Source organism: Chanos chanos, chromosome 3, assembly GCF_902362185.1.
Source record: "Chanos chanos chromosome 3, fChaCha1.1, whole genome shotgun sequence".
Lineage (NCBI taxonomy): Eukaryota > Metazoa > Chordata > Actinopteri > Gonorynchiformes > Chanidae > Chanos > Chanos chanos.
Genome location: NC_044497.1, coordinates 37,107,895 through 37,132,848, shown reverse-complemented (window position 1 = coordinate 37,132,848; position 24,954 = coordinate 37,107,895). Strand labels below are relative to the sequence as shown.

Below are 24,954 nucleotides of genomic sequence, written 5' to 3'. Positions count from 1 at the left end.
TGTTAAGAGATGCTAAGACTGTTAAAAAGTAATTGCAAGTAAAATGACATGAAAAATTCCAGGAATCAGACGTACAGAATTACATGGAATCAGACACGTAGACATGCACTTTAGAGGAAATGATTTTTGAATTTCACTTTAAATCCTGACATAAATCTAAACAGTTTCATTTCTCTCAGTTTGGATTGTGAGGTTTATTTTGTAAAATTGTGAGCACAGTGTCACATGTTTGTTAACAATGACATGATAAAAAAATAATGTTCACATTGAAAAGGGTGTGTTATTGACCAGGTTAAAGTGGAGTGCTTCTGTCAGGTTGATGAATTAGCTTAGAGATAAGTCTATGTGCAGCTCTACCTCAGAACCATTTTTTTTTGTGTGTGTATTTCCATATCCAAAGCAGGGTTCCCATCCCTTTTCCAAACAAGTGCCAGAGTCACTCTGCCATGTTGTTACTTTCATTCCTTCTTGTTTGTTTGTTTGTATTTTTTAAATAATGCTATTATCCTTACATATAAATGAACAGAAATGCCACATGTCATTTTGAAATGAATTGCTTATGTAAAAGTAGCAATAATTTGCATTTTTGTCTAAAATGTTTTCATGACATAGCTGTTCAGTGCAGGATAAGAGCAGAATGGCTTCGCTTGATGTTTTGATATGTAGGTGCTGTGACTGAATTTTTATGCGATGTACTGCAGGCAGTTTTAGTACTTCTCAAGCATGTAAACCAAATAGCCTACGTCAAATAAAACCAAATGTCAGCTTGTCGGTCACCTTATGTGTGCATGTCTGACATCAAATCCATCTCAGCCTCAGACTTATCTTTATGTGGTCTTTAACCTTTCTAATATAAGGCTTTTTTTTCTTTCTTTTTTTTGGAAAAGACTGTCTGTTGGAGGACTTCTGTATCTTTTGGTTCAGCTGTGTATTTTGTTCTATGCATATTTTCTTGGATTGTGTCAGCTGATATACACACAAATTAGATGTGCATGGTAAATTAATGGTTTGTTTGATAATCTCGCACAAAATAAACCACCATTTGCTATGTTGGAAGGAATGTTTTTCATTTAAACAACACGCAATCTTTTTTTCCCTGTGGAAAGCATTTCTAATATGACAACAGATTTGAAGGAAGGCACTACAGTCATGGGTGATAATAAATGCATTAGAAATCCATTTCTCTACATCCAGCTGTGTGCCAGTTTGTCTTACACAACAGTCAAATCTGAACAAATGCTACTTCATATGTGCACAATAGGTAAACGCTGCAAGGTCTAAGTTCATTGTTTTGAAGTCGATTCATGTAATTTGGGAAAAATAGCTTAAGTACACTCTATTTAAAGGCACCAGGTTACTACAGTATTGACAACAGTACACAATGAACAGAAAATGAACGGTGGGTCTGGGCATTGGAGGAGGCTAACATACAAAGACAATATCTCTCACTGTAAAGTCCTACAAATCTTCAATACTTTTATATATTAATACATATTGCTAAACATCACAAGTAAAGCTATTCAGATCTCAGTGTTCATGTCCAACTCACTATTCACTTTGCAAGTTTCATTTCAGCTTAGTTTGCAACACTGAGCAATACTGAATTTTTAAACAATTTGCTATCTAGCTTTACGCCATCAAAAGGTTGTTCAGGTCTCCCCATCAGTCCAGCTGGGTTTTATGTCTCCTAAAAGACGAGGCAGTCTTTCAGCCCCTCTGTGGCAGAACACTCAGATTTTCACTGTAATGTACAAGATCCATCAGAAAAGACTGGTTTCGCTTGATTCCAGCACTTTGGGAAGTGGTACCTATAATCAAATACAAATTAATTAAAACTCAGGCACTAACATTAAACTCAAAGTTAATGAAAAAGAAGATTTGATTAATGAAATAATTCCTTGTCGGACTTGACAGAACCATAACTCATATTACTGAAAACATAATAAGTGAAGTACTCCATGTTTCGTTCTGATTTGAATAAAGCTGTTTCCCTAAGACCCACCTCCATTTAAAGGTAATCACTACACTAGGAAGGAGTGTAAGGTTCTGACACCTCATACCATGGGGAGAGAACAAAGTTTGCCCTGAATCTGGCGTACATGCTATATTTAACGGATCAGAACCACTAATATAAGAGAGTCCTCTATTTCTCTTCTCAGGTACAACTAATCATCACCTGTTCTGTGACATCTCTGTACTTCTGAGGGAGCTCAGAACAACTGTCATTATCTTAATTTGTGAATCATTTAAAACAGTAAAAATGAGATTAAATGTGATTAAATTTCACATTTAATTTTAGAACATCACTATGCTGGAGTATTTTATGCTAATTGACATCTCAAAATTTATTTGAAGTGAAAAAATAATATCTATTTAAATTTTTGAGGACCATATTTAAATCATCATCCTCACTGAAGTGAAAAGCTTCAGTGCTTAGTTCAGTGCATCAGTATCCAGTGCTAATCCAAGAAGCCTCAGCCATACTTACTGCTTTGAGATATGCCACATTGCTCTGCCGAATCTCACTAAGGAGTTTGTCACGGGGGGTAAGCTCCACTTTTGGTGGCTGCCGCTGTCGTGGTACAGGTTTCAGAGTCTTTATCACATTTTTCAGCCTGGCTCTCTCATCAGCAACTCCCTCATTTCCTGCACTTCGCTGTTTTGGGGTACTCCGCAGCTGAATATTAACTTTCCCCTCATGTCTGTCCTCTCTGGAGTTGAGGTCCAGGAATGGGTCTCTCTTTCTAGGCGTCTTTCTGAGATGTACTTCCTTTAGTGGGTTGCTTGAATCTGGGTTGGCCATCTGTGGGGTCGGGTGGTTAGGAGTCTTACGAAGCTGGAAGGAAGGATTTGGTTCTGAAGAGGGGTCCTCAGAGTTCTGAAGAATCTCTGGGGGACCTTGGGATAGGAGCGCCATGGCTGGCAGGTAACCTCCTAACATCTCCAAAAGGCCTGGTGGCAGGTTCAGACTGCTCTCGTACATCTCCATAATCTCTTTCTGCTCCTTAATTTGCTGAAGCCTCTGCTCCTCCATTCTCTGCTGCCTCTGCCGGTCCAGGTTTCTCGTGAGAAGGTTAGTGACCACCATACGTGGCCCTGGGAGCTCAAAGTGGTAGCCCATTTTGAGGAGGGTATTGTTGGCTTTAAGCAAGCGAGACACTTCCATTTCTGCATGGTGGCCCAGCATGTGTCTCTGGTTGTGGAAACGAAGTTCAGTTAGAGTTTCATTGAATTGCAAGCAGCGCATGATGGCAACGATACCCTTTCCTGTGATGAAGTTGGACTCTATATTTAAGGTGGTGATGCTCTTGTTCTCTCTTAGCATGTTGGCCAAACAGAATGCAATGTTTTCATCTGCGCCTGTGTTAGCAATGCTGAACGTCTTCACGTGTTTGTTCTTCTTCAAGGCATTGACATAGTCTACCAGCATCTCTTTGGGAATATTCTCAATATTGTTGAGGTTGACCTCTGTAACACTTGGGTGGTTCTTACGAATCTTGTCCAAAGTGCTTTCAAGGTTAGTGTCATTACCTGAGGGCCTGGCTGTGCGTTTGATCAAACTACCACCCAGATTAAGCTTTGGAATATTCAGCTTGGATATTTTCCGCTCTTCTTTCTCTGGCACCCAGCATTCATTAGGATTCATGGAGGCAGCAGGTTCAGATGGTGTGGAATCAGAGTTTACTGGCGTGGAAACATTCTCAATTTCTTTGGCCTGGTTTTTCTCACTCTGCACATCTGCAAACTCTAGAGGAGGTTGAATGAGTTCTTCAGTGTTATCCAAGGGGATAGTGTTGTTTTCCTTTGGGTCTGTTTTAGTGCATTGTTTGTCTTCTTTCTCTTCATCCACCTCTTCCACAACTTCCTCTATGATCTCCTCTATCACTTCCTCAATCAGCTCTTCACCCTCTCCTGCTTCGACTTCCTCCACAACTTCCTCATACACATATTCTACCTCTTCATCATTTTCTGCTTTCCCCTCCTTTTCCATTTTCTCACTCATTTTTCTCTGTTAATGACAGAAATATATTACTTACATTATAACTGCATAACCAGGTGTTGCTTAACTATAACATTTATATAATTTCAATACATGAATCAATTATTTTCATTGAATGCTTTTTTTTTAATCAAATAAAGTACTAAATGCCTACTTTTTAAGAGAGTTAAGACAGCTCTGCTTAAGAGCGTTTGAGGGAGCTAAATACTGCAAAATACATAGGAATACAACTTCTAAATAAACAAACAAATAAAATAAAGAAAGATGAAGGACCACCAATTTAACCTCATTTTTTTTGTTTTCTTTGAATCACCCTTTGTACTCTGGCCTATGACTGTCAACGTTATTGGTGTGCAGGCAACACTCTCTCACCTCACTGGGCAACAAAGTAGCAGGGACCCTCTCTTCCTCCAACATGCGTTTGGACTCTTTTTCCCAGTACAAATAATCCACCAGAGATCTGTGATCAAAGCGGCCTGTGGGGGCTTTCTCAGTTTGATCTCTCTGTCTCATGCCAACGGGTACTCCCTCATCAGGAGCAATAACATCCATTTCGTTCTGGAGCTGTTTAATCTCCTCTGAAGACAGACCAGCCAAGATCTCATCCTCATTGATGTCCTCCAGGTCAGGGTCTGGACTACTTTTATCTGAAACGTCCAAAAGTCAGATGTTTGGAAATATGCAGACGACTACTCATACTAAAATCAAATCACTGGAATATGTGGACTATTTAGCACTTTAAGTAATGCAAACAAACACAAATAAAGTAAATGAAGGTCATGTGACCATAATTTTTCATTACTAAGCTATTAAAATTGCAAAAGGCTGCTTTAAACCTAATTCAGCATTTATTCAAATGTAAACTCTTAACACTAGAATGAGCACAAGCATGTAGCTCATGTGTCCTAGCACAGGAAAGAAATTTTTGGTAGTGTGATACTGTCTACTTAGAACATAAATTTGTGATCATAAGTTGTTAGTCTGAAGCCAAAAAATAGGAGTGATACAAAATAATCACTAAAAAAGTAAAACAAAGATAATGTACCTGAAACTGGTGGTTGGTAAGAAGCATCTCTCTGCCTCATTCCGACGGGGACCCTCTCGTCGGGGGCTATAACGTCCATCTCACTATGAAGCTGTTGAAGCTCCTCCGCAGACAAACCTGCCAAAATCTCATCTTCATCAATGTCCTCTGTGCACAAATCCTGGTCGCTATGATCTGACATTGCTTTAAAATTGTTCAAATATGGTCTTTAAAAAGTCAAAGAAGTCAGAGCATCGGGGAAGAGAACGACTGTGTATGTGTAATGGTTGGTTTCAAACTCAGACTGTGACAGGGGACTGCTAAGACCTCATGTGCATACTAAAATTAACCTCATTTGACAGTGAGGAAGGTATTTATGGTACAAGAAGGGGTAGATACTAACATATTCTTTTTTCAGTAGCTTGAGTCAGCTGCACGGTGACTGATATTTATGAGCAGCAGTTGACAGCGGGTGAAGAAAAAGGGAGTGAGGAGTAAGAGAGAGAGAGAGAGAGGCAGCAACAGGTGGACATGCCTGTCAAATAGCGCCTGGGTCTTTAGTGTGCAAAGCTCTATTCTAAACTCCCTAGAGTTCTCTGGAAAGAGTAATAATATCTCACTGATGTAGTGTGGATGGGAAAAAACTCAGAAAGAATTTGGTGAGTGTTTGCGTGTATGGAGATGAGAAGAGACACGAAAATTTGCCTGGCGTGAGACATCAAAGGTCAGAGGTCAGTTTGTGTCCACCATCATGAGGGACAAAAAATAAACAAGAAGAAGAAACAGTTTGAAGTTCAGAATAGATAGCCAAGATCTTAATGACATTAATGTTAATGAATTGTTGGTGAAATATCGATATAAGGTTTTGTAAAGGTCATGAATGCACGGGTGCAGTGATATGTTGACATATGGGTTATAAGATGGATCAGACTGTTATCTGTTTAGACCAGCTGCCATGTCTGCTCTCAGCTCACAGTAATTACAGGTCCATTGAGAAATGTGTGCATGTGGAGGGGGGAAACCCAGACTTGTTGGTGTATGATTACAGACAACACTGCAGCCCATGCCATTCTCTTTGTACACAGTCAGTTTGTTAACTCGCTTTATCTGAATACTGGTAATAAAAATGTATTTTACAAAGCTTTTCAAAATATTTCAATATCTGTTCTTTTTGCTCTTGTTGGAAAATACAGAACAATTGTTTAGGTATTATTCTGTGACAAAACAGTACAAAACTTAACTCTCATTTGGTCCTGTTATGAACAGGACACACTTTTTCATGGTATCTAGTGCCTTCAACAAAAAGATTTGCAATAAATCATGAAAGAAAACACGTGCTATTAAAATACACACTTTGCTTTATTCACACCCCATTTCAGAATGGGAGGATTTTTTTCCCTTCTGTCTTTTCTTCAATTAATAGGTGGGGACAATGTTTTGTAGACATGAACTGTACAAATGTTTATGATAACAAATGCTTCACTTAACCCATTAACCATGTACACACACACAACCCACCTACACATTTAAATGATTAGCAAACAATTTGCTCACCACATTTCTCATGTGAATCTCACTATACAGGACATGCCTATACATTACAAACAACACCAATAATACAGTCTAAATTAGTCTAATAATAATAACAATAATAAGTCTAAATACCCCTATTCACAAGATTGAGACATACATTCATGAGGAAAAATGTCCATGTTTTCCAACCAACAATGAAGGACACAAAAATCAGTTGCTGCTGTCATTGTATCTACACAGAAAAAAAATGTTTCTTTCTCTCTCTCTCTCTCTCTCTCTGTCTTGCTCTCAGTCATTCACTCATTAGGAAGTTTTAAAAGTTTGATAAGGATATTGAACTTGACCCATATCTGTCCACATTTTCATGTCAGTTTAAAAATTAAATGTTGCATATGTTAAATCATCTCTGAGCATGACAATCCTGCATAAAAAAGTAACAAAAATACTTCAATAAAAAATAAGTCTGATGAGACCGTAAAGAGACATGACACAGTATGGCTGAGCTTCTACTGTTTCTTCCAAATCCTGCATCTAGGACCCACATTCAGCATGTTTATGTGTGCATCTCACAAGTCAATATGTCTTCTTTGATGACATATTTTTTTCTACCTACATTCCATTTTCAAACTTCCAACCTTCATTTATGTGCAGTATAGTAGATCTACTGTTTATAATGTCTTTGTTACGATCAGCAGGTGTGTGGTTCCAGGTATTTTTTTTTTTGTGTCTGTTTTGTTTTGTTTTTTGCTTTTATCACTTAGTACACCTCTGGCCAATTTCTTTCTCAGTCCAAAGCACCCCAGAGTGTCATGTGCGTTCAGTGTTTGAGGTGTCGTCTTGTTTTGGACACTCAAGGTGTTTGATATTCTCTCTCTCTCTCTCTCTCTCTGTGCCACTGTTACCTTTGGTCCTCCACATCTGAAAAGCTGAACACAGAGGTCCTTTTCTGATGTGTCCATTTGTGCTCTGGGATAGAGAAAAGAGCAAGGATAATGAAGTGAGGTTAAACAAACCCCACAGCTAATCAATGCATCACCCCAAGAGCAATACAGTTATTATTACAGCCACTGTAAGAAAGAAAGAAAGAAAGAAAGAAAGAAAGAAAGAAAGAAAGCCATTAAACATATGCATATTTTATATGCATGCAATGAAAAACAATGCAGGATATTATACCTCCACCATTTGTCCCAACATACTGTCTTCATTAATGCTCCTCATCGACACAGCTGCCTGTGGCTCCAAACACCTCCGCAGAGTCAGAGGTGTGGCACAAACCATCAGCCCCTCTGGAGGGACTGCACTCCACTGGAAACCTGAGGGAAATAAGTTTAGCAGTCAGTGCCAAAGAAGAACAAAAATATTAATAACATTCACACTGACAGTCCCCCTGCAACGCTGTATAGTCATAGCATAGCTTCAAGTGAATCTGAAAGTCTACGTGACCACTAGATATATAGCAAAGAATTAGGTGTTTATGTGAAAGCATTGGCTGCACTGGCCAACCTGCCAAGGTGGGACAGAAACAAAGTGTTATTTTATGTTAACTGAAGTTCACAAACAAGCAGCACAACTTTCATTCACGCCAAAGTTAGATATTTCACTAACTACATTTCTCATTAGAATGAGAAAACATTTAAAGACCCACTACAGTAGAACTGACAGCCTCTCTCCACTTTTGAAGAATGTGGGAAAATTTAAAAATATATATCTCAGAGGTAACAGCCCGCACTTTTTTGTGTCGTGAGACCTTTTCTGTACTTTTACCTCAGCTTACAAACCTGTTTTTAAATTATTGTGTTTTTCTAATACTGTGTCACATCCTCTGTTTGGGGTCTTTAACTAAGAGCATAAAAACTGCCTAGTTTGGGCTGTGGAGGCACCTCCATATAGACTGATCTGTCCATTCACAGGGAGAGGGGGATGAATGGGTGGAGTAGGAGCAGATGAAGTGGTTGGATGAAAGGGAGGATGGGGTTGAGGAATATGGAGAGTAATCAGGTAAAGTGGAGTGATGAAGATCCAGATGTTCAGAGTAAAGAAGGGGGCCCAGAGAATGCTGTTGGAACCCAGAACTGATCCTGGAACAGAACCTGACATCCAGAGAAAAGATGTTATTAACTCAAGTGGCCTGTAGATGCCCACCTGGAAGAGGTTTTGTTTTTTTATTTGTTTGGTTTTCTTTAGGGTTTTTTTTTTAACACCAATTTATTTCACTTGACTGTATTTTCCATGATTGTCTCACTAAAGGGCTTCAAGATTAGTTCACAATTTAATCAGTGTGTTTAGAGATTGGATCAAAAAAATAAAAAAAAGATATATCTCAACACCAGGGCCAGGATTAGGAAAAATGGATCAATTCCATAATAATTCTACTAGTTTGGGAACAAATGCTTAGTCAGTTTGATTATGATTCAACAGTTCAAGCAGTTCACAAAAAATGAAGTGAACTTCTTCCTCCCTGGTACTGACTGAAATGAGACAAAATTGAGATTAACTATGAGTTAAAGGAGGTAGCTGGTTACCTGCTTGCAGTGGGGTTCTTGCTATATGCAGTGCTGTATGCTCCAGCACACACAGGCTGGGTAGTCAAGGACATGTCCAACATGTCTCCGTCAGACAACCCCACCGCTAAATTACTACGCCAGTTAGTGCCTCCGCTGGCTGTTGATGAAACTACAGGAGGAAAAGAAGAAGGTTTGATTCATTTTATTTGTATCCTTCATTTTACAGTAAACATGATTTAATGTATATCTAAAGAAATCCCCCCCCATGTTATAAATAAGAAGAATTTATGACTACAAAATAAATATGTTGAATATCTGCGAAGGAAAGGGCACACATCATGAGAGGGTTAAAATTATAGGTCAGAGTGCTCACTGTGGAAAAGGAGAGCTAATACACAGCCTGGTTATAGACAGACAAAGGCTTATGTAAATGGAGAATATTCCTAAATAACAGAAGAGGCTCCATTCCTTAGTTAAAGCTCTAGGTTGGATTCTGAAGTTCTTGAAGGAATCGCAGATGCAGGGGGGGAGCTTGATAGGCTAAGACTTAAAAAATATTATTTCATATTTCCTGGATTATCCAAGATGCCTTCATCAGACAGTTGAAAAAGAGCAGGACATTATACGTATGAAAATGTCTTACTCAATCACTTCTGCAAAGTATCTAAGCAGATATTTTGTGTTCACTTTAGTTTATGTCTTAAAAATGTTATGAGAGACCCGGATAAGAAATTTTATACACTGTTATTTTTAAATTTACTTAATATTACACAATTTTTAGGACTAAAGTACACTATGTTACCTGAGGAATAGGAGTTTGTTCTGCTGGAGTGGCTGAAGGGGGCAGGCATGGTCTGGTAGCCCAGGCTGTGTTGAGATCCTCTGTCATAGTCATAGGAGCAAACTGGGGAACGAGCAGGGTCTCTGTGCATGGCGCTACGATGGTACCAACCACGCAAGTGTTCCACCATCAGGGCTTTCTGCATGTTTTTAGCCAAAAGTTCATTACGAGGACCCTGCCTGCCCCGTGGTGGCCTCATGGTGGCGTAAGGGTTTTGTGAAAAACTGTCTGGGCCTTGTATTCCGTAATGTCTGCCGTTGTACCTGCTGTGTCCGCTGTGGTAACCGTTTCCATGGTAACCAGAGGGGTTTACATTGTAATGGCCTTCCATTTCATTCTCATAGACGTAAGCCCCATTGGAGTAAGGCTCATAGTCATGGCTAGGATACCCAGACACATAATACAATGTGGGTGCGTAGTGTGGGTGGGTGGGCTGGTATGTATATGCACAGCTGGAACTATTGGGCACCAGGTTGGGCATACTGCCCGTGTTGCCATAGACCTCCACCTTCCTGTGGTGGCGGTAGTCGTAAGGTCTGTGTTCAGCGGTGTGGAGGTGAGGGCTCCCTGCTACAGGGCAATACTCCATGCTGGATCGGCTTGTGTAGGTGGAGTAGTCATCCAGAGCTTCAGTGCTGGTGCTCCGTCTGGCAGGTGAAAGAGTGAAGACAGGTTTCTCTGAACCATTCTCTTTCAGGAAAGGAGACTGGGACTCCAAGCTGCCACTACGGTGTCGGAAACAATGCACACTCCCCTCAGACCTGTATGTTCATATACACACATACCATACACACACACACACATACACACACACACACATGTAAAACCAAATATCAAAACACTGTACTCCTCAGAATATGTACCTAATAAACATTGGGATGGTATGTGTGTTTTGAAAGTAAACCAATGACACAGATTACATGTATCTATGTAATCTGTGTCTTGAGTTATGCACCTTAAATTCAGCACACTGGAGAGGGTGTTTGTGTGTGTATATGAGTGTGTGTGGAGGTGTTCCATGGGTGTTACCTCAGCTGGCTGCTGCTATATGCATTACGAGTCATGACAGGAGTTTGGGGCATGCTCCGTGGGTCCCGTGGCATTCTAGGCAGAGTTTTATAAGGGCTGCTGTGTGTGGATGAGATTTCTCGAGGGTTATAGTAAAGCCCCTGACTTTGTAAGTCATAATCTAATCTGTAGGAGGATAAAAGATTATAATTAAATAAATATATACACATAAACATAAAGGGAAATTAAGTACCCCATATAATCAAATGTCACAAAGCAGACAACAGTACTTATATAGCCAAAAACATACAACTACCTCTTCAATACAGCAATTAAAGTGTTTTAAAGAAAACATGGAAAAAGAAGAAATATGTAATTTTCTATGTCATATAAAGGACCATCTTGGCAATGAAGTTTTTTGTCCCTTTGTCTGGTTGTCCTGAGAATATACTGACAAGTATAGTGATGATAAGTGTTTAATGTACAGAGTACAGAGTATTTAACTTTCTTTTCAAAACTTGGGGACTTCATTCGAAGTAAACTGATGTTATTGTAAGACTGAATGCATTATTATTGAGAAAGTGAATATTAGCGAGACCTGTTGATGGCTCTGTTATCGTGGGGCTGGCTGCTGGCGGAGGCTCGCCTCTCAGGGTTGTATTCCAGACCGGCAGAGCGAGGAGGACTCAGCAGAGGAGAGCACTGCACAGAGCGGGAACGAGGTCTCTGCACGTCATCTTCATCTGAGCAGAAAACACAGGGACTAAACCAGCTAAACCAGTAATTACCTCCACCTGAGTCTGTAACTACACCAGCAGAATCTCCACCCTGAGTATGCAACCATATCAATATAATCTCCACCCTAACTCTGTCACCATACCAACATACTCTCCACCCTGAGTATGTAACCATACCAACATAATCTCCACCCTGAGTCCGTAACCTTACCAACATAATTTCCACCCTGTGTCTGTAACCATACTGACTTAAGCTCCACCCTAAGTCTGTCACCATACCAACATCACCTCCAACCTGAGTTTATAACCTCACCAAAAACAACACCATAACATAAATGTGCATGTATCATGTATCATGTGTATTGTATACTATTTGTGTACACAAACACATTTACACTGGAAGATAGAGATGAATTTTCAGTCACTCACCGTCATCCAGAGGCACACTGTCAGACAGAGAACTGCACTCTGAAGCAGCTAGTTCATCTGACAGCGGGAGACAAATGGCATGTCAAGCCAAAAATTGCATTCAACATCATGAGAGTGAAATTAGTGAGATAATGTGCGTTTTCAGTGTGTAAAAAGTCTAGGGTGCATTTCGCTAACAGGTAAGACAAAAGGATAGCCATCCAGTCTGTTGAGGAGCTGGTAGTATAATAATATAGAGTTGTGTACCTGCTATGATTAAAGAGGCTCTCTGTGTGGGTTTCTTTCCCTTCTTTACTCTGTATTGGTTCATCTCCTCTTCAATCTCCTGGAGCTTCTGCATAGCATCCAGGCAGTTCCGTCTCCTCTTCTTCCTCACAATCTTACAGATATCCGGCTCGGCCGCCAGCTTCTTGGCGGCCTCCACGATTTTCTGTTGCAGAGCAAAGCGACTCTCTAGATTCCTCAGGTATGGATCCTGTAAAGAAAGGATTATAATGGATCTGAAACCAGAGGCTGAAATAACAAACAGCAACAAAAGACCAGACCCACTGGACATTTTCAGTACAGGACTTATACTCCTTAAAGGAAGAGGAGTATTAACCAAGTGAGTAAAAGAATATATGCACCAAACCACATGAAGAAAAGTGGCCAGGGTCAAACAAACTGTATAAGTGTTATTTAAGGAACAGGTCAACTTTGTGTAGAGTTTCTTTTAAACCACATTCACCACCAGAGTAAATACAACTTGAAAAACAGCGACTGAAATCTGTAGACTTCACAAGTAATTACACCAACGTTGGTGTTAATGGAATGTGAAATAACCTGAATGCCAAAGCACACTCATTAAACAATGATGCAACTCAAGGAAATTTTTCGCAGGGAACAATTACAGATTTACTTGGTGCTGTTTTCATAATTGTAAATAAAAGATGTAGATGAAAGTGGTGTGTCTAAACATCAGGTGTGACAGACATAAAAATGGTAGGTTTTGGCAGTGAGCTTGAGAATCAAACAGGGATGTTTCATCAGTTGACTTAGCTTCCTCATAAATGATTCAGCTCTGTTCACCTTGTTGGTTTTCAGCATGTTTGTTTTACAAGAGGCAATATTTTAGACCAACCTCGTTATATGGGAAAAGGTCATCCAATTTGAAAGCGGTTCCTATCCGACGCCTGATTCGAGGTGGTTTCTCTCCTGTTGTGAGAGGATACTCTTTTGGGAGTTTGCCAGTCAGCTCCTACAAGAGTAATTCCAAGTAAAAAAAACATACAATTAGAACGGTCACTCACACTACAAACTGGAGTGAAATCTAGACCAATGTGCATCTCTATAAGGGGAAAAACCAGCTTTAAAATGTACTTACAGCTTCTCTCAAACAAACTTTCTTTAATTCGTCTATTTTTTGGGATAAAACACTCTGGATATCCTTTTCTTTATTCCGTAGCTCATTAAGTTTTTCTTTTTTCTGATCCTCACTCATCTCTGAGTCAGCAGACCCTGTGTGGAAATGAGAATATTTATAATATTATTGTACAGAGGATGTAAGAATGCGGAGAAATGTATAACTTGTTGAAAAAAAAAAATCCAAAACCAAAGTAGAATATTGTCATGAAAAAAGTATTTTAAAACTCACTCTCATCACTCATGATCTAAGCCGCCTGAGTGGGTGAGTATTTTAAAACAATTCAGAAATAAACTGACAAAAGTGTTGAATGTGGTCAAGAAATGACTCCCACGTTCAGAGGAGAAAACATTAATGTGTAACACTAAGAAATGACCTTTTCAGCAATGTCTAGACAAAATGATTAATGTATGAAATTAGGCCAAGAATCATCTGACGCACCTGTTGACACAAGACTCCCATTACTGGCCATAATCAACTGGTTTTTAAGCCCCAGATTTCCCAGTTTGCTCATCTTTGAGGCTCCATTCTCAGTGAGGTCATTGGCAATGTCACCTAAACTTCTAGCTGCAGTCATCTTAGCCTGTAAAAAAATATTGCGGTTTTAATTTTAGTTGATTCCAGTCTTTTGTTCCAAAAAAGTCTTTGCGGTAATTGCGGCAAGGAATATGCCATTAATGCCAATGTATATTTCCTAATGTCAGGAACGAGTACTGTAGTCTGTAACACTGCAACAAGGCTGAGTTAAGATGAGGGGGTTTTTTTGGTGAAAGGAGAGAAACATTAGGTGCAAGGTAAAGACAAACAACAGTGACAGGCTTGCTAAACAGTGAAGATAAGGGAGACAGCTGTAAACCTGTGTGTGCGTGCATGTGTGTGCGTGCGTGTGTGTGTGTGTGTGTGTTTGTAAAGGTGTATTCTTAGCTTACTCTGCTCTGTTTTCTGTCCAGGTAGAACTGGTGCTGACTAATGGCCATAACCCAGATGGTTTTGATCAGGGAGTGACTTGCATACCATGTGTGAATCACTAGACCAGTCTGGCCAAAAGTACGTTTCGTCACAGCTCGCCTGGAGAAACACATATACACACAGATACACAAAAACCACGCCATACGCGCGCGCACACACACACACACACACATATAGTTATATATATATATATATGTGTGTGTGTATATGCAGGCACACAAACACACACATAGATTTGCACACACATAAAGAGACCTTTTGTGAAGTTCAGCAACACACCTTTCCACCATATTTTCAGCATGATTATATAATATACAAAATAATGTACAAAAAATGGGAAAGTCACAACAATAAACACAAAAGTAGAAAAAGCTAGTGACCAAGACTAAGAACTATCAATCTGACTTCAGAAATGAGAAAACTTACATATCTTTCACACACACTGACTGGCTCATTAGCCATACAGAGGAAGTGACACAGAGAGATCTCTAATGCAAATTTACTCACAGAGTGCTAATTACAGTTTGGCACTGTTTATATGATCCACACTCACAAGAGTAAATGTAATTATAAGATAACTCAAAAGCTCTGCCCTCTTGCAAGTAACTGAAACACTACGGAGCCTCATCAAATCTGAAATAACTTAAAATTAAATTGGTGCAACAGCGGGAAACTTTACACTGGAAAATTGCTGTGTTGTTGACAGAAGCAGCTGTGCCACAATCTGCTCCAAAATCTGCCAAAACTCTGGGACCAGACCCAGTTTGTTCTTACCTGTGAGGGTCGTTCACCTCCACAGCAAACTTCTTCTCTCTGAAATATAGATTCTCCAGCTGCTTCCACTGGAAGAGCTACAGAGTCAGATCAAGAGAGATCATAGTTATATTTTTTTAATGCTTAGGTTCTGTTTACGCCTGAAGTATGATAAAAAAATAAATAAATAAACAAACATGAAGGGAAGAAGATTCTGAGGGAGAGAGAGAGCGAGAGAGAGAGAGAGAGAGAGAGAGAGAGAGAGAGAGAGAGATGGGTGGGGGATGGGAGAGACAGGTGTGCTGGAGTCAATATTTCTCACACCGTCTCATTTACTCTAGACAGTTAGTGTCTATAACCAAACAATTTACCCCTTACTCCCCTCACCAGGCACAGACTGGCTCTACTAGAAGGAGTACACCCTCAGCAGAAAATGACTCACACTCCTGTCTGAGACCCAAACCTCAACCAGGTATACCAAGAACAGCATCACCGTCATCTCTATCACAATTTATCACAACTTATGTTTTTTGCTTCTTAATTGAAACAACTCATATTTTATATAATTGTCACTGTTACTGAGAATGTAATTTAAACAAATCCACACTTTCTCCACTTTTTCCATTCAGCAACATCTTTTTGCAAGGAAACCTACACAGAATGGAAGTTTAAAAGTATGCCTTTTCAAACATCATTTGGCTAACTGATTTAACTCCCCTCATTGTAACACAATCTAGTATACATTATGTCATCATGTTTTAAATTAACACAGTCTGGCAAATCATGTTTTCATCTTTTAGATGTTTTCAATTTTTTAGATTTAAGTTACCTGACTCAAAGTGCTAAAAATGTGCCTCTCTGAGAATCTTACCGGTGACAGGACAGGTGTTAAAACGCTGGTCTTATGAGATGAAAAGATAGGAGCTCCATGGTGTGTTAATTCTCTCTTGGGTGTTGCTCTTGTTTTGACTTTTAACTTGTCCCTTCAAGTTATGAGAATACCTATAGGCACAGCCTCCACTTCTTTCTCACTGACATCACATGTCACTGACCCTCCCTACTCCCTCCCTCCCTCCCTCTCTCTCTCTCTTTCTCTCTCTCTCTCTCTTTGCTGTTACGCCCATGAAGAAGAGTAGGAAGAGACAGGATGTGAGTCTAATTCTCCTGTGCACATCCACTGATAGCTTACAGACCTGTCCACTGAGATTTAACTAACCACCACAGCAACTTACCATGTACACACACACACACACACACACACACGTACACAGACTCCACAACTCTCTGGTTGCTTTACAGTAGTTTATCTGTCAATATTCAGGAAGCCCATGTTACAGACACAACGTAACAGAAAAACATCTTGACAGTCACAGAGGCAGTTTTATGGACACTGAGATAAAACCAAAATGTATCAATAAACACATTCTGTCAGAGAGAGAAAAATCTAATAAATCTTATTAAACACGTTAATTCTCTTTTCTAACACAGTGTGCTTCATGCCTCTCCCTTTCTCTATGTGTTGCTGCAAGTCTGTAGAGGCTGACAGTCTGGGGCAAGTGAACATAGTGTGCGTGAGACATTTTATGACTCATAACTGAGCTACGTGCAGGAGGAATCCCTCTGTATCTCTCTCCCTCTCTCTCTCTCTCTCTTTCTCTCTCTCTCTCCCCGTCTCTGGCTCTGCTGCTAAAAACAGCCCTGCCTTCAAATACCTACTGAACCTACCACTTTCTCAATGACTGATACTCAGACTGACTTAAAACGAGCCAACTCCTAAACCGCTGAGGTACACCATACAAAATGCCCGACACTGAGAAGTAATAGCCGGGAACATTCCGACACTCTTCTCATAGTCTCCTAGCAGCACATTCATGTCTAATTTATTAATCTCCTCTGTAACACTGCAAGATTCCCTTCTGTTTCAAGCCCTGCATTTTTCTGTTTTTATGTCTTTTTCTGTCGTTTTCTGTTTGCAACAGTAAAATACTAATCATTGACCCACAGTAAGTAAATGTTAGAAAATATTAGAGATAACTATGCAGAAGAAAGAGAAAAGATGTTACTTACCTTTCGTGGTTTGACTTTGTCTTGGAGGTCATACTGGCCAATGCCTTTGTAGCTGATTCCAAGCCACCATGGGATGCCTTGTTTATCCTGCCCACACATATACGCTTCATTAAAAAACTTATATTATTAATGACTTTCTTAATTAATCATAAAATGTATTTCTTTGTTCATTCATTCATGTAGTCAGTCAAGTAGTTAGTCATTTTGCATTACGTCTGATATTCAAATGTTGATGGTGCGGTCACAACATTCAATTTTTATATACCACTGTCACTCTAAACTCTTCTGAATACTGACTTGATCATTAGCAAGTCTCACCTTTACTTCATAATAATGAACGCCGTATGTTGGCACAGACTCCACTAAGGTCAAATACCTGCAGATAAGTAAATAAGACAATAAGTAAATAAAACATAGCGTTACTAAATCACAAAACCCCTGCTTTGACCCACAGTCATTTAAGCGTGCTGTTAAGCAGCTCAGATTAAAAAGAGGTCCACTAGCAAGTGTCAGTAATGGGAGCTGGATTATTGATTGAATCTGAGCTTTAGCACTGAGAGAGAAAGAGAGAGAGAGAGGGATATTTATGAGCTCGAGTGACAAATCTCATCTTCCCAACCTATCCACTGTTTTCCCACAATGAGGCTAATCATTGTTTTTCAGATACTCACTGTACAATGGCTTGTCCTCGCGAAAGACCCTTCAGCTGCTTATAATGCTCAATCACTCTCTCCTCGCTGTAAAAAAGAAGTATGGTGACATCACCTTCAAAACCAAGATTATATTCCCCCACCCAATCACCCAACATCACGAGTCAGCAAAACACAGCAGACGCAGGTCATAACCTCATAAACTCTCACTAAGGCTGATTTCTCAACAACACCCAGCTGTCTCCAATTCTACCATCCACTGTACATTCAAATTCATGCCAGTCCACACTCTCCACACTCAGCAGAAAACTTCATTAGTGATCCAGCACCACTGACACTACATGCAAATCTGAACACCAATGAACAGAGAAAACAGGAACATCTTTGCCTCTGATGAAGTCAACATGTTGAGCTTTCTTACATTCTAACGGCATAAATATATAGTCATACACATATCTACCTACGATGTCTACGAGGGTATATCTGTATGTGTGTGTATTCGTAAGTGTGTGTGTGTGTGGTGTGTGAGTGAGCCTGCAGTGCAGATAGCTGCTGTTATGTAGGCGTGTGTACTTATTTGAAAATTAGGTACACAGAATATGGAACTACCAATGCATTTCTATTAGGGATGTGATGATATATCTAATTTTGCGATATCACGATAAAAAAATGCCTCGATACACTCGTGGGACTGTGATGAAATCTCCGAGGATATTACATTGTTATTTTGCTAGTATATCTGTGTTCTCTCCTTGTCAAAAATTGTATGGCACAAGAACACTAGTGAAAAAGACAGACTCCCGTCATCCTTTGTGTGCACAACAGACCCAAAATGAGAATGTGGCGGATGAAGTAGATGAATGTGGCGACAGACGACAAAATGAAGCATTTGAATGGGGCGACAAACGACAAAATGAACAATCTGAAATTAAGACTGCGGATGCTTCATCGTCAACTTTTAGAGCTGATGTGTGTGGCAGCATTTTGGTTTTCCCATTACAAGAAATGACAAGGGCAAAAAGGAAACTGACAAACACAAAACAATTTGCAACTAGAGGTCACAAGCTACCTCAATGCTTCCCAGCAGCAAAGTTAATCAAACATATTAAAGGACTAACATGACATCATGTACCAGACATTAAGTGTATGTTTTCAAATTATGAACTATTTCTTTGCATAAGAAGGTACCATAAATCCCTTCAAGCAGATGCACTTTAAGTTAAAGGGAAAAATGAATTTTATACGAATACAAAATGCTGATGTATTATTTAATAATTCAAGTCATAATTTTTCTTTGTTTTTTAATACCATTATAAATATTGTATTGTGGACTTTTTATTGTGGTATTAACATACCGTGAGTTTTTGGTATCATTACATCCCTAATTTCTATACATTTCTCAAAAATGCACTGTGAGACTATACAACTGAACAGACCTTTCGCTTTGCTTACATACAGTATGCATTACCTACATACAGCATGCTGAAACTTGGTTGATTTGTAGTTATGTAACAAAATAACTAAGCAAAATTGCATGCACTATAATCATTCATAGTTATGTAAATACTTAGTCATGCCAAGTATCGGTGTGTGTGCGTGTGTGTGTGTGTAAAGTCTCTTAATACCAGTATGCCAAGGATGGGTGTTCCTTCAGGACCTTAGTGGGAAATGTGGGCAGCTTCTTCAGCTCAGCTCTGGTGTTCTCATCACTGAAAAAGAAAAAAATATATATTTTTAACACTGAAACATTTTACAGGGCATCAGAACATCATTTTTAGAAAGTGAGCAGCGACTCCAGTGCTCATAGGCTGAATATTATTCTTACCTTGTGTAATCCCCTTTAGCCTCCTTAAAAGAATAAAACACAGCAATAAAGGCACTGCTTTTCAAATTTGATGTTTATTGATAATAAAAGGCCACCTTTGGTGTATAAATGCTGTTACCTGTAAAGCATGTGCTGCTAGTTTGAAAACCAGTTCACTTTCCACTTCTATATCCCCCTGTACAGAAGAAAGAGAAGTAGGTAAGTGAAGTGTACATATTCAAGTATTATATTGTCCAACTGTAATGACTGTCAAGTATTACAGACAATGAAAATAATGCTGGATCAAAATACTCACTCAAACTAAGTTAAACTTTTCTCAAGGAGTTTCTTTAGAGACTGCGTGATCACTGCAAATCCCTTATTCACACACACATCATAAGGTGAGTCACCATCAGAACCGTCCTTCAACTGTCTAAACCCCACACCTCAGTATAAATTACTCAGAGCCAAATATCAACCAACTGACACCTGAAATCTTGGATACTTCTAAGCAGGATTTACCAGGGGGAGATCGAGATTTTGAATTATTCAGTTAAAGGTGGATTTCATCAAATGCCGAAAAAGAACTTACACTGTGAACTGCCAACTTTGCATTGAGAAAAAATAGCTCCACTGTGATGCTGTCTTTCAGAAGGGAAATGTTCTCAATGTAGAATCTTAGAAGAAACACACACACACACACACACACAGAAATGAGCAATAAAAAGAACATTCTAGTGATATAACTTCAATGTGAAGGGTGAGGAGTGCATGAATTAAAATCAGCTTTTGATACTTTAAAATCAAATCAGTTTTGACACAAATTCTCAAAGAAACAAACAAATCACCAGTTTATTAACTGTTCAGAACACAGCAACCTTGCTGAGGTATAAAACCGGATGCCTTACGTAAACTTTAATGGAGGCTGAGTCAATAGATGCCTTGCTGTGATTAAACACTGTAATCTGGGCACACATTACTCTTCATTAAAAAAACATGTTTCATACCTGACCAGAAAGTTGAGGGCAATGGGCCCTGATTTCTTGGAGAAGTCATGCTCTAGAACTCTGCGGTCTGGTTGCAGCCACTTCCCCTGACCACTGTGAGAACAGATGAAGGAGGTAGTTTGAGTGAGTCTAGAAGGAGTGAGTAATTCTAGAATTCCATTCAACCTCCTGTATTTTTCTCTCTCTCTCTCTGTCTCTCTCTCTCTTTCTCTCTCTCAAAAATAAGCTCTTCTTTGACCCATCATCTGCAAAACAATCAACTTATGCTGCAACTGCCTATAAACATCACTACAATACTGTAAACACAGCATGTGAGAGCGAAAAATCATAAACTGTATTTATATTTGAGTTATACTGATGTAAACCAAATAAAATTCTTGATTGTGACTATGAAATGTTACTTTGTTTTGTGTTAAAAAAAAAAAATAAAGGCTAAAAATTTAGACCAGCTCCCAAAAAGGAAAAGAATTACTGACGTGTCATCAACGAAGGTAAGGCCAAAGTACTCCTTCTCTTTGAGATTAAAATGTGAAGACACTAAATCCAAAAGCTCACGAGACAACAGCTTGGGCTGTGGAGAAAAACAGGAATTTTATATGAGATATGTTTTGGCATAGTAAGACTGAACAATACTTCAGGTGGAAAATCTAAAAGTATCGAGATCATACCTGAACCAGCAGCTCCAGAGTCCTGTTGTCCAGGAGGTGAACCTGGCAGAGTCGTCCCTCTGTCATCTACGGATGAGATCAAATCACATGATCAAACACAGACACACTAACACCGTCTAAAAACTCCCATTATCACCATGAAGCAATGCCACTGATTACACCATCTGTCTGTTGCTCATCCAAACTGTTGGTATTTATACCTAAATTATTTTTCATCTGCCTGATCATTTCAAAACACACGTTGTCAAAAAAAATGTCCATTCCTGTGCCCTGTTATTGGCGGAAAACTCATGACCTTACGCATCAGCTAGTCTTAATCAGATTTTTGAGCCAATCTGAGTCACTGATATTTAATTAAATTACATCAATGAATCTGGCTGACCGCATCTAGCCTTCAGATTGAGATCTCATCTGGTCAGATGCTCCTTTAAGCACAGAGCCCTTAAACAGGAGGGGAATGTAAACAGGTGCGAACATTTCACTGTGATTGCACCTAATTATTGTCATAAAGATCACTTATATGAATCATGAAGTGTCCCCCAGCGGAGGCAGTAAGACATAATGGAGACTTATCGTCCTACATCAGCAGATTCTGGTCCCTCTGCAGGTGTACGAGAATTTCACTGCAGCACTCTCACAGAAAATTAATCACTCCACTCAAATCTCTTAAAGAGCCACTGGCTGGTATGTGTATATGTGTCCATACAGCTGTAGACACAAACTGGTGCAAAGATTGTGCTGCTATATTCTAACATTCACTTACAACTTGGATTTTCATGACCTTATGAAAGGTTTTCACGTATAGATCTTTACAGCAGGAAACAATAACCTACATTCAAATTAATAGTAACATCCAGGCATTTCTACAGTGACAATTGCTTATTTCTGGGACATTTATGAGCTAAGTGCCGTTTCACAGAACTAAAACGCATTAACTGCCCAGCAGTACGTTAAGTAAACTGCTAGCTAACCACAAGAACTCTGTAAAGTGCTATACATAGCTCACTGCACATCTCTCCCCTGTTTTGACAGAACAGAGAGCAAAGAGGGTTGAGCCACATACAGGACTTATGCAGCTCTCCAGACTGTTTCGTCTCTTCTCGTTTCCTTTTTTTTTCTTTTGGTCATATTTAAAACCTTTCTTTGGACTGTGTGTAAGTGCTTTGGTGTGCAGCGTTGCATGAAAATGGATCAGATATGAAAGATTATCTTATTTATTACATAAGAAACAAAGAAGGAACAACATTTGTGGTTGTGGTTAATCCAGTTTAAGAAATTCTATTCAAGTTGCTGATTATACAGACTACTTTGCCTGAGAGATTTACTGCTATGGAGTATGTACCAGTGTCGGGCTGGTACAGGTTATTTTACAATGGTAAATGTCTCTTCTGGTTTCACACACACTCTACTAGCCCTCAGAATACTGAATACTGAGTCAAATTGAGACTACCAAACACAGACACACACACCCACAGACCCAACCGCACACACACACACATGCACACTCAAACACACACACACACTCTCTCACACAAACATACACACATGCACACCCAAACGCACACAAGCACACACACACACACACACACACACACACACACACAGTTTTGTCTCAAGAACAAAAAGACACATCCTCATTCACAAAAAGCAAAGCTGAAGTTCAAATCACACTAAACATTTAGGAAACAAGATTTCAAAATATCAAATCAAATGCCTCTAACAAATTTCTATAAATGATTTCAAAAAACAGCAAAATACAGAACAAATTAAGACATCCTCCAGTGATTGGCTAACACATAACCAGTATCCCAAAGTCTCATTTACAGTCCATTCCACTGCTTAATGGGTGATGCTCCTAAATACCTGATAACCTCCACCAAGGTAGAGACAGGTCTGTAGGCACTGCTGACAGGATCTCATTCTCTGGATGTAGCACCTCCTCAGTATCCAAAGCCCAATCTCCCACACAAACCTACTGCTGCAGAACAACAGGGTCCCCGCCCAACACAATAAGCCTCCAGCCATGGCTTTACAGCAGATCCCTGGTACAAAGATCTCCTATCAGCCTTATGTAAGCTCTCAAGCCTGCTCTAGGTCAAACTCTAGACAGGCAGTTCTTTCTGTACAAAGCTTTGGCTAAGCTTCAGGTGGTCAGGTTTTGAGGCAACACATAGGTGATAAACGTTTGCATGGAATTCTTGGTATTCAGAGTCCAGATAGCATTATGCTACACACTAAAGATTCGATCTTCACCATGCGAAGTCTTATTTCTCTCTGAAAGAGAGAGAGTGAGACAGAGAGAGAGGGAATGAGAGAGAGAGAGAGAGAGAGAGAGAGAGAGAGAGAGAGAGAGAGAGAGAGAGAGAGAGGGCTGGTGGGGATGCTGGCCAAAGCTCCTGAGGCCAAAACTCAGGAAACCAAGAACTGAACTGTCTAAACTCAGACGGACTATTCTACCAACCACAGGACTGCCCTCCCTTGCCTGGAATGGTTTGAGTGGATGGAAACACATGTACACACACACACACACACACTCATACAGATGCACACTCACACACACACACACACACACACACACACAGAGTTTTGCCTTTCCTCGCACTTTGAAAAACAACCCTCATCTGCCACACTGTCCTGCTAGCCTTGTCCACGTGTCCACTAGTCACATGTTAACACTGCCCTGCCTCTAAAACCCAGTTACTTTCTCCCCCCGTTCAAATTCCTCCACTTTGTTTCTTCCTAAAGGACTACTTTGGATTCATGAAAAGTGTCAGTGAAATGTCAGATTTATCAACATAGGACATTGCAGAGAAATTTTAATTACATTTTAATCACTGGTTTTGTTTGTTATTTGGAGTGAGAGACACTCTAGGCATTTATGCTGCTACATATGGACACTGTAAAAGACATTTAGTGACCAGGAAAATACAGATGCAAAGTCATAAAACACACACATCCACACATAAAGCACCAAATAAGCTTCAGACAAAAATGACCAAATAGTAAGACAATCATGACCAGTACTGTGAGTGTCTTTACAAGTATGACTCTATTTTCCTCACTCACGTTGTCTTTACAACTGACTGGGTTTTTTACTCTCTTATGTGTGAGCATGTGGAAAAGTATGCATGCTGAAATTATAGTTATGGCACGTTATTGTATGTCTGGGTGCTACAATGCAATGCTGTTATTAAGACACAGAGAGAGAGAGAGAGAGAGAGAGAGAGAGAGAGAGAGAGAGAGAGAGAGAGAGAGAGAGAGAAAGAGAAGGAAGGGTGGGGGCAATTCCACAAAAACTGCTCAGACCACAAGCTGAAAAATACTGCCATTTGGAATTTCATCTGGAAACAATACAACATTGTTAATCTGTTTAAATACAACAGCAACAATGTGACCCCCTCTCAACAACAGACTGAATTCCTTCTCAAGAACAGTAGGAGAGTGCATAAAACCAAAAGATTTGAAATATGTGCTTTAAATCATTTTCTATAAATCGTCATATGCTATATATCTTTTCAAAACACACATACCACACTGTAAGAACGTCTCACAGTCTGG

General features: G+C 39.6%; 2 protein-coding genes across 2 annotated transcripts; both read right to left on the bottom strand.

The window, feature by feature from the left end:
• Positions 1–1,760: 1,760 nt before the first annotated feature.
• Positions 1,761–5,226, bottom strand: lmod3 (leiomodin 3 (fetal)). Its single transcript, XM_030770021.1, has 4 exons — positions 5,046–5,226; positions 4,373–4,647; positions 2,489–4,009; positions 1,761–1,808 (listed from the first exon to the last, which is right to left on the bottom strand). Exons 1-4 carry the CDS (start codon positions 5,224–5,226, stop codon positions 1,761–1,763), a joined length of 2,025 nt encoding a protein of 674 aa, XP_030625881.1.
• A 2,205-nt stretch (positions 5,227–7,431) lies between these two features.
• On the bottom strand, positions 7,432–23,331 carry frmd4bb (FERM domain containing 4Bb). The gene is made up of 24 exons (XM_030769082.1): positions 23,260–23,331; positions 21,397–21,462; positions 21,205–21,299; positions 20,729–20,821; positions 20,314–20,398; positions 19,861–19,917; positions 19,743–19,765; positions 19,543–19,626; positions 17,939–18,004; positions 17,586–17,643; positions 17,268–17,354; positions 15,222–15,298; positions 14,408–14,546; positions 13,920–14,061; positions 13,440–13,573; positions 13,197–13,313; positions 12,323–12,551; positions 12,077–12,133; positions 11,509–11,653; positions 10,932–11,096; positions 9,864–10,663; positions 9,080–9,230; positions 7,731–7,870; positions 7,432–7,523 (listed from the first exon to the last, which is right to left on the bottom strand). The coding sequence occupies exons 1-23, from the start codon at positions 23,314–23,316 to the stop codon at positions 7,762–7,764; spliced, it is 3,036 nt and encodes a 1,011-aa protein (XP_030624942.1). The 5' UTR covers positions 23,317–23,331; the 3' UTR covers positions 7,432–7,523; positions 7,731–7,761.
• Positions 23,332–24,954: the final 1,623 nt, after the last annotated feature.

What these genes read in the sequence shown, in the direction of transcription:
- lmod3 (XM_030770021.1), bottom strand. Translation starts at nt 5,226, where the DNA reads ATGTCAGATCATAGCGACCAGGATTTGTGCACAGAGGACATTGATGAA. An exon ending in TTACCAACCACCAGTTTCAG is followed by an intron (nt 4,648 to 5,045) that starts GTACATTATCTT and finishes TGGACGTTTCAG; the next exon opens with ATAAAAGTAGTCCAGACCCT. An exon ending in ATGTGGCATATCTCAAAGCA is followed by an intron (nt 1,809 to 2,488) that starts GTAAGTATGGCT and finishes ATTTGATTATAG; the next exon opens with GTACCACTTCCCAAAGTGCT.
- frmd4bb (XM_030769082.1), bottom strand. Translation starts at nt 23,316, where the DNA reads ATGAGATCCTGTCAGCAGTGCCTACAGACCTGTCTCTACCTTGGTGGA. An exon ending in TGGACAGAAAACAGAGCAGA is followed by an intron (nt 14,062 to 14,407) that starts GTAAGCTAAGAA and finishes ATTTTTTTACAG; the next exon opens with GCTAAGATGACTGCAGCTAG. An exon ending in ACCTTTTCCCATATAACGAG is followed by an intron (nt 12,552 to 13,196) that starts GTTGGTCTAAAA and finishes CTTTCTTTACAG; the next exon opens with GATCCATACCTGAGGAATCT.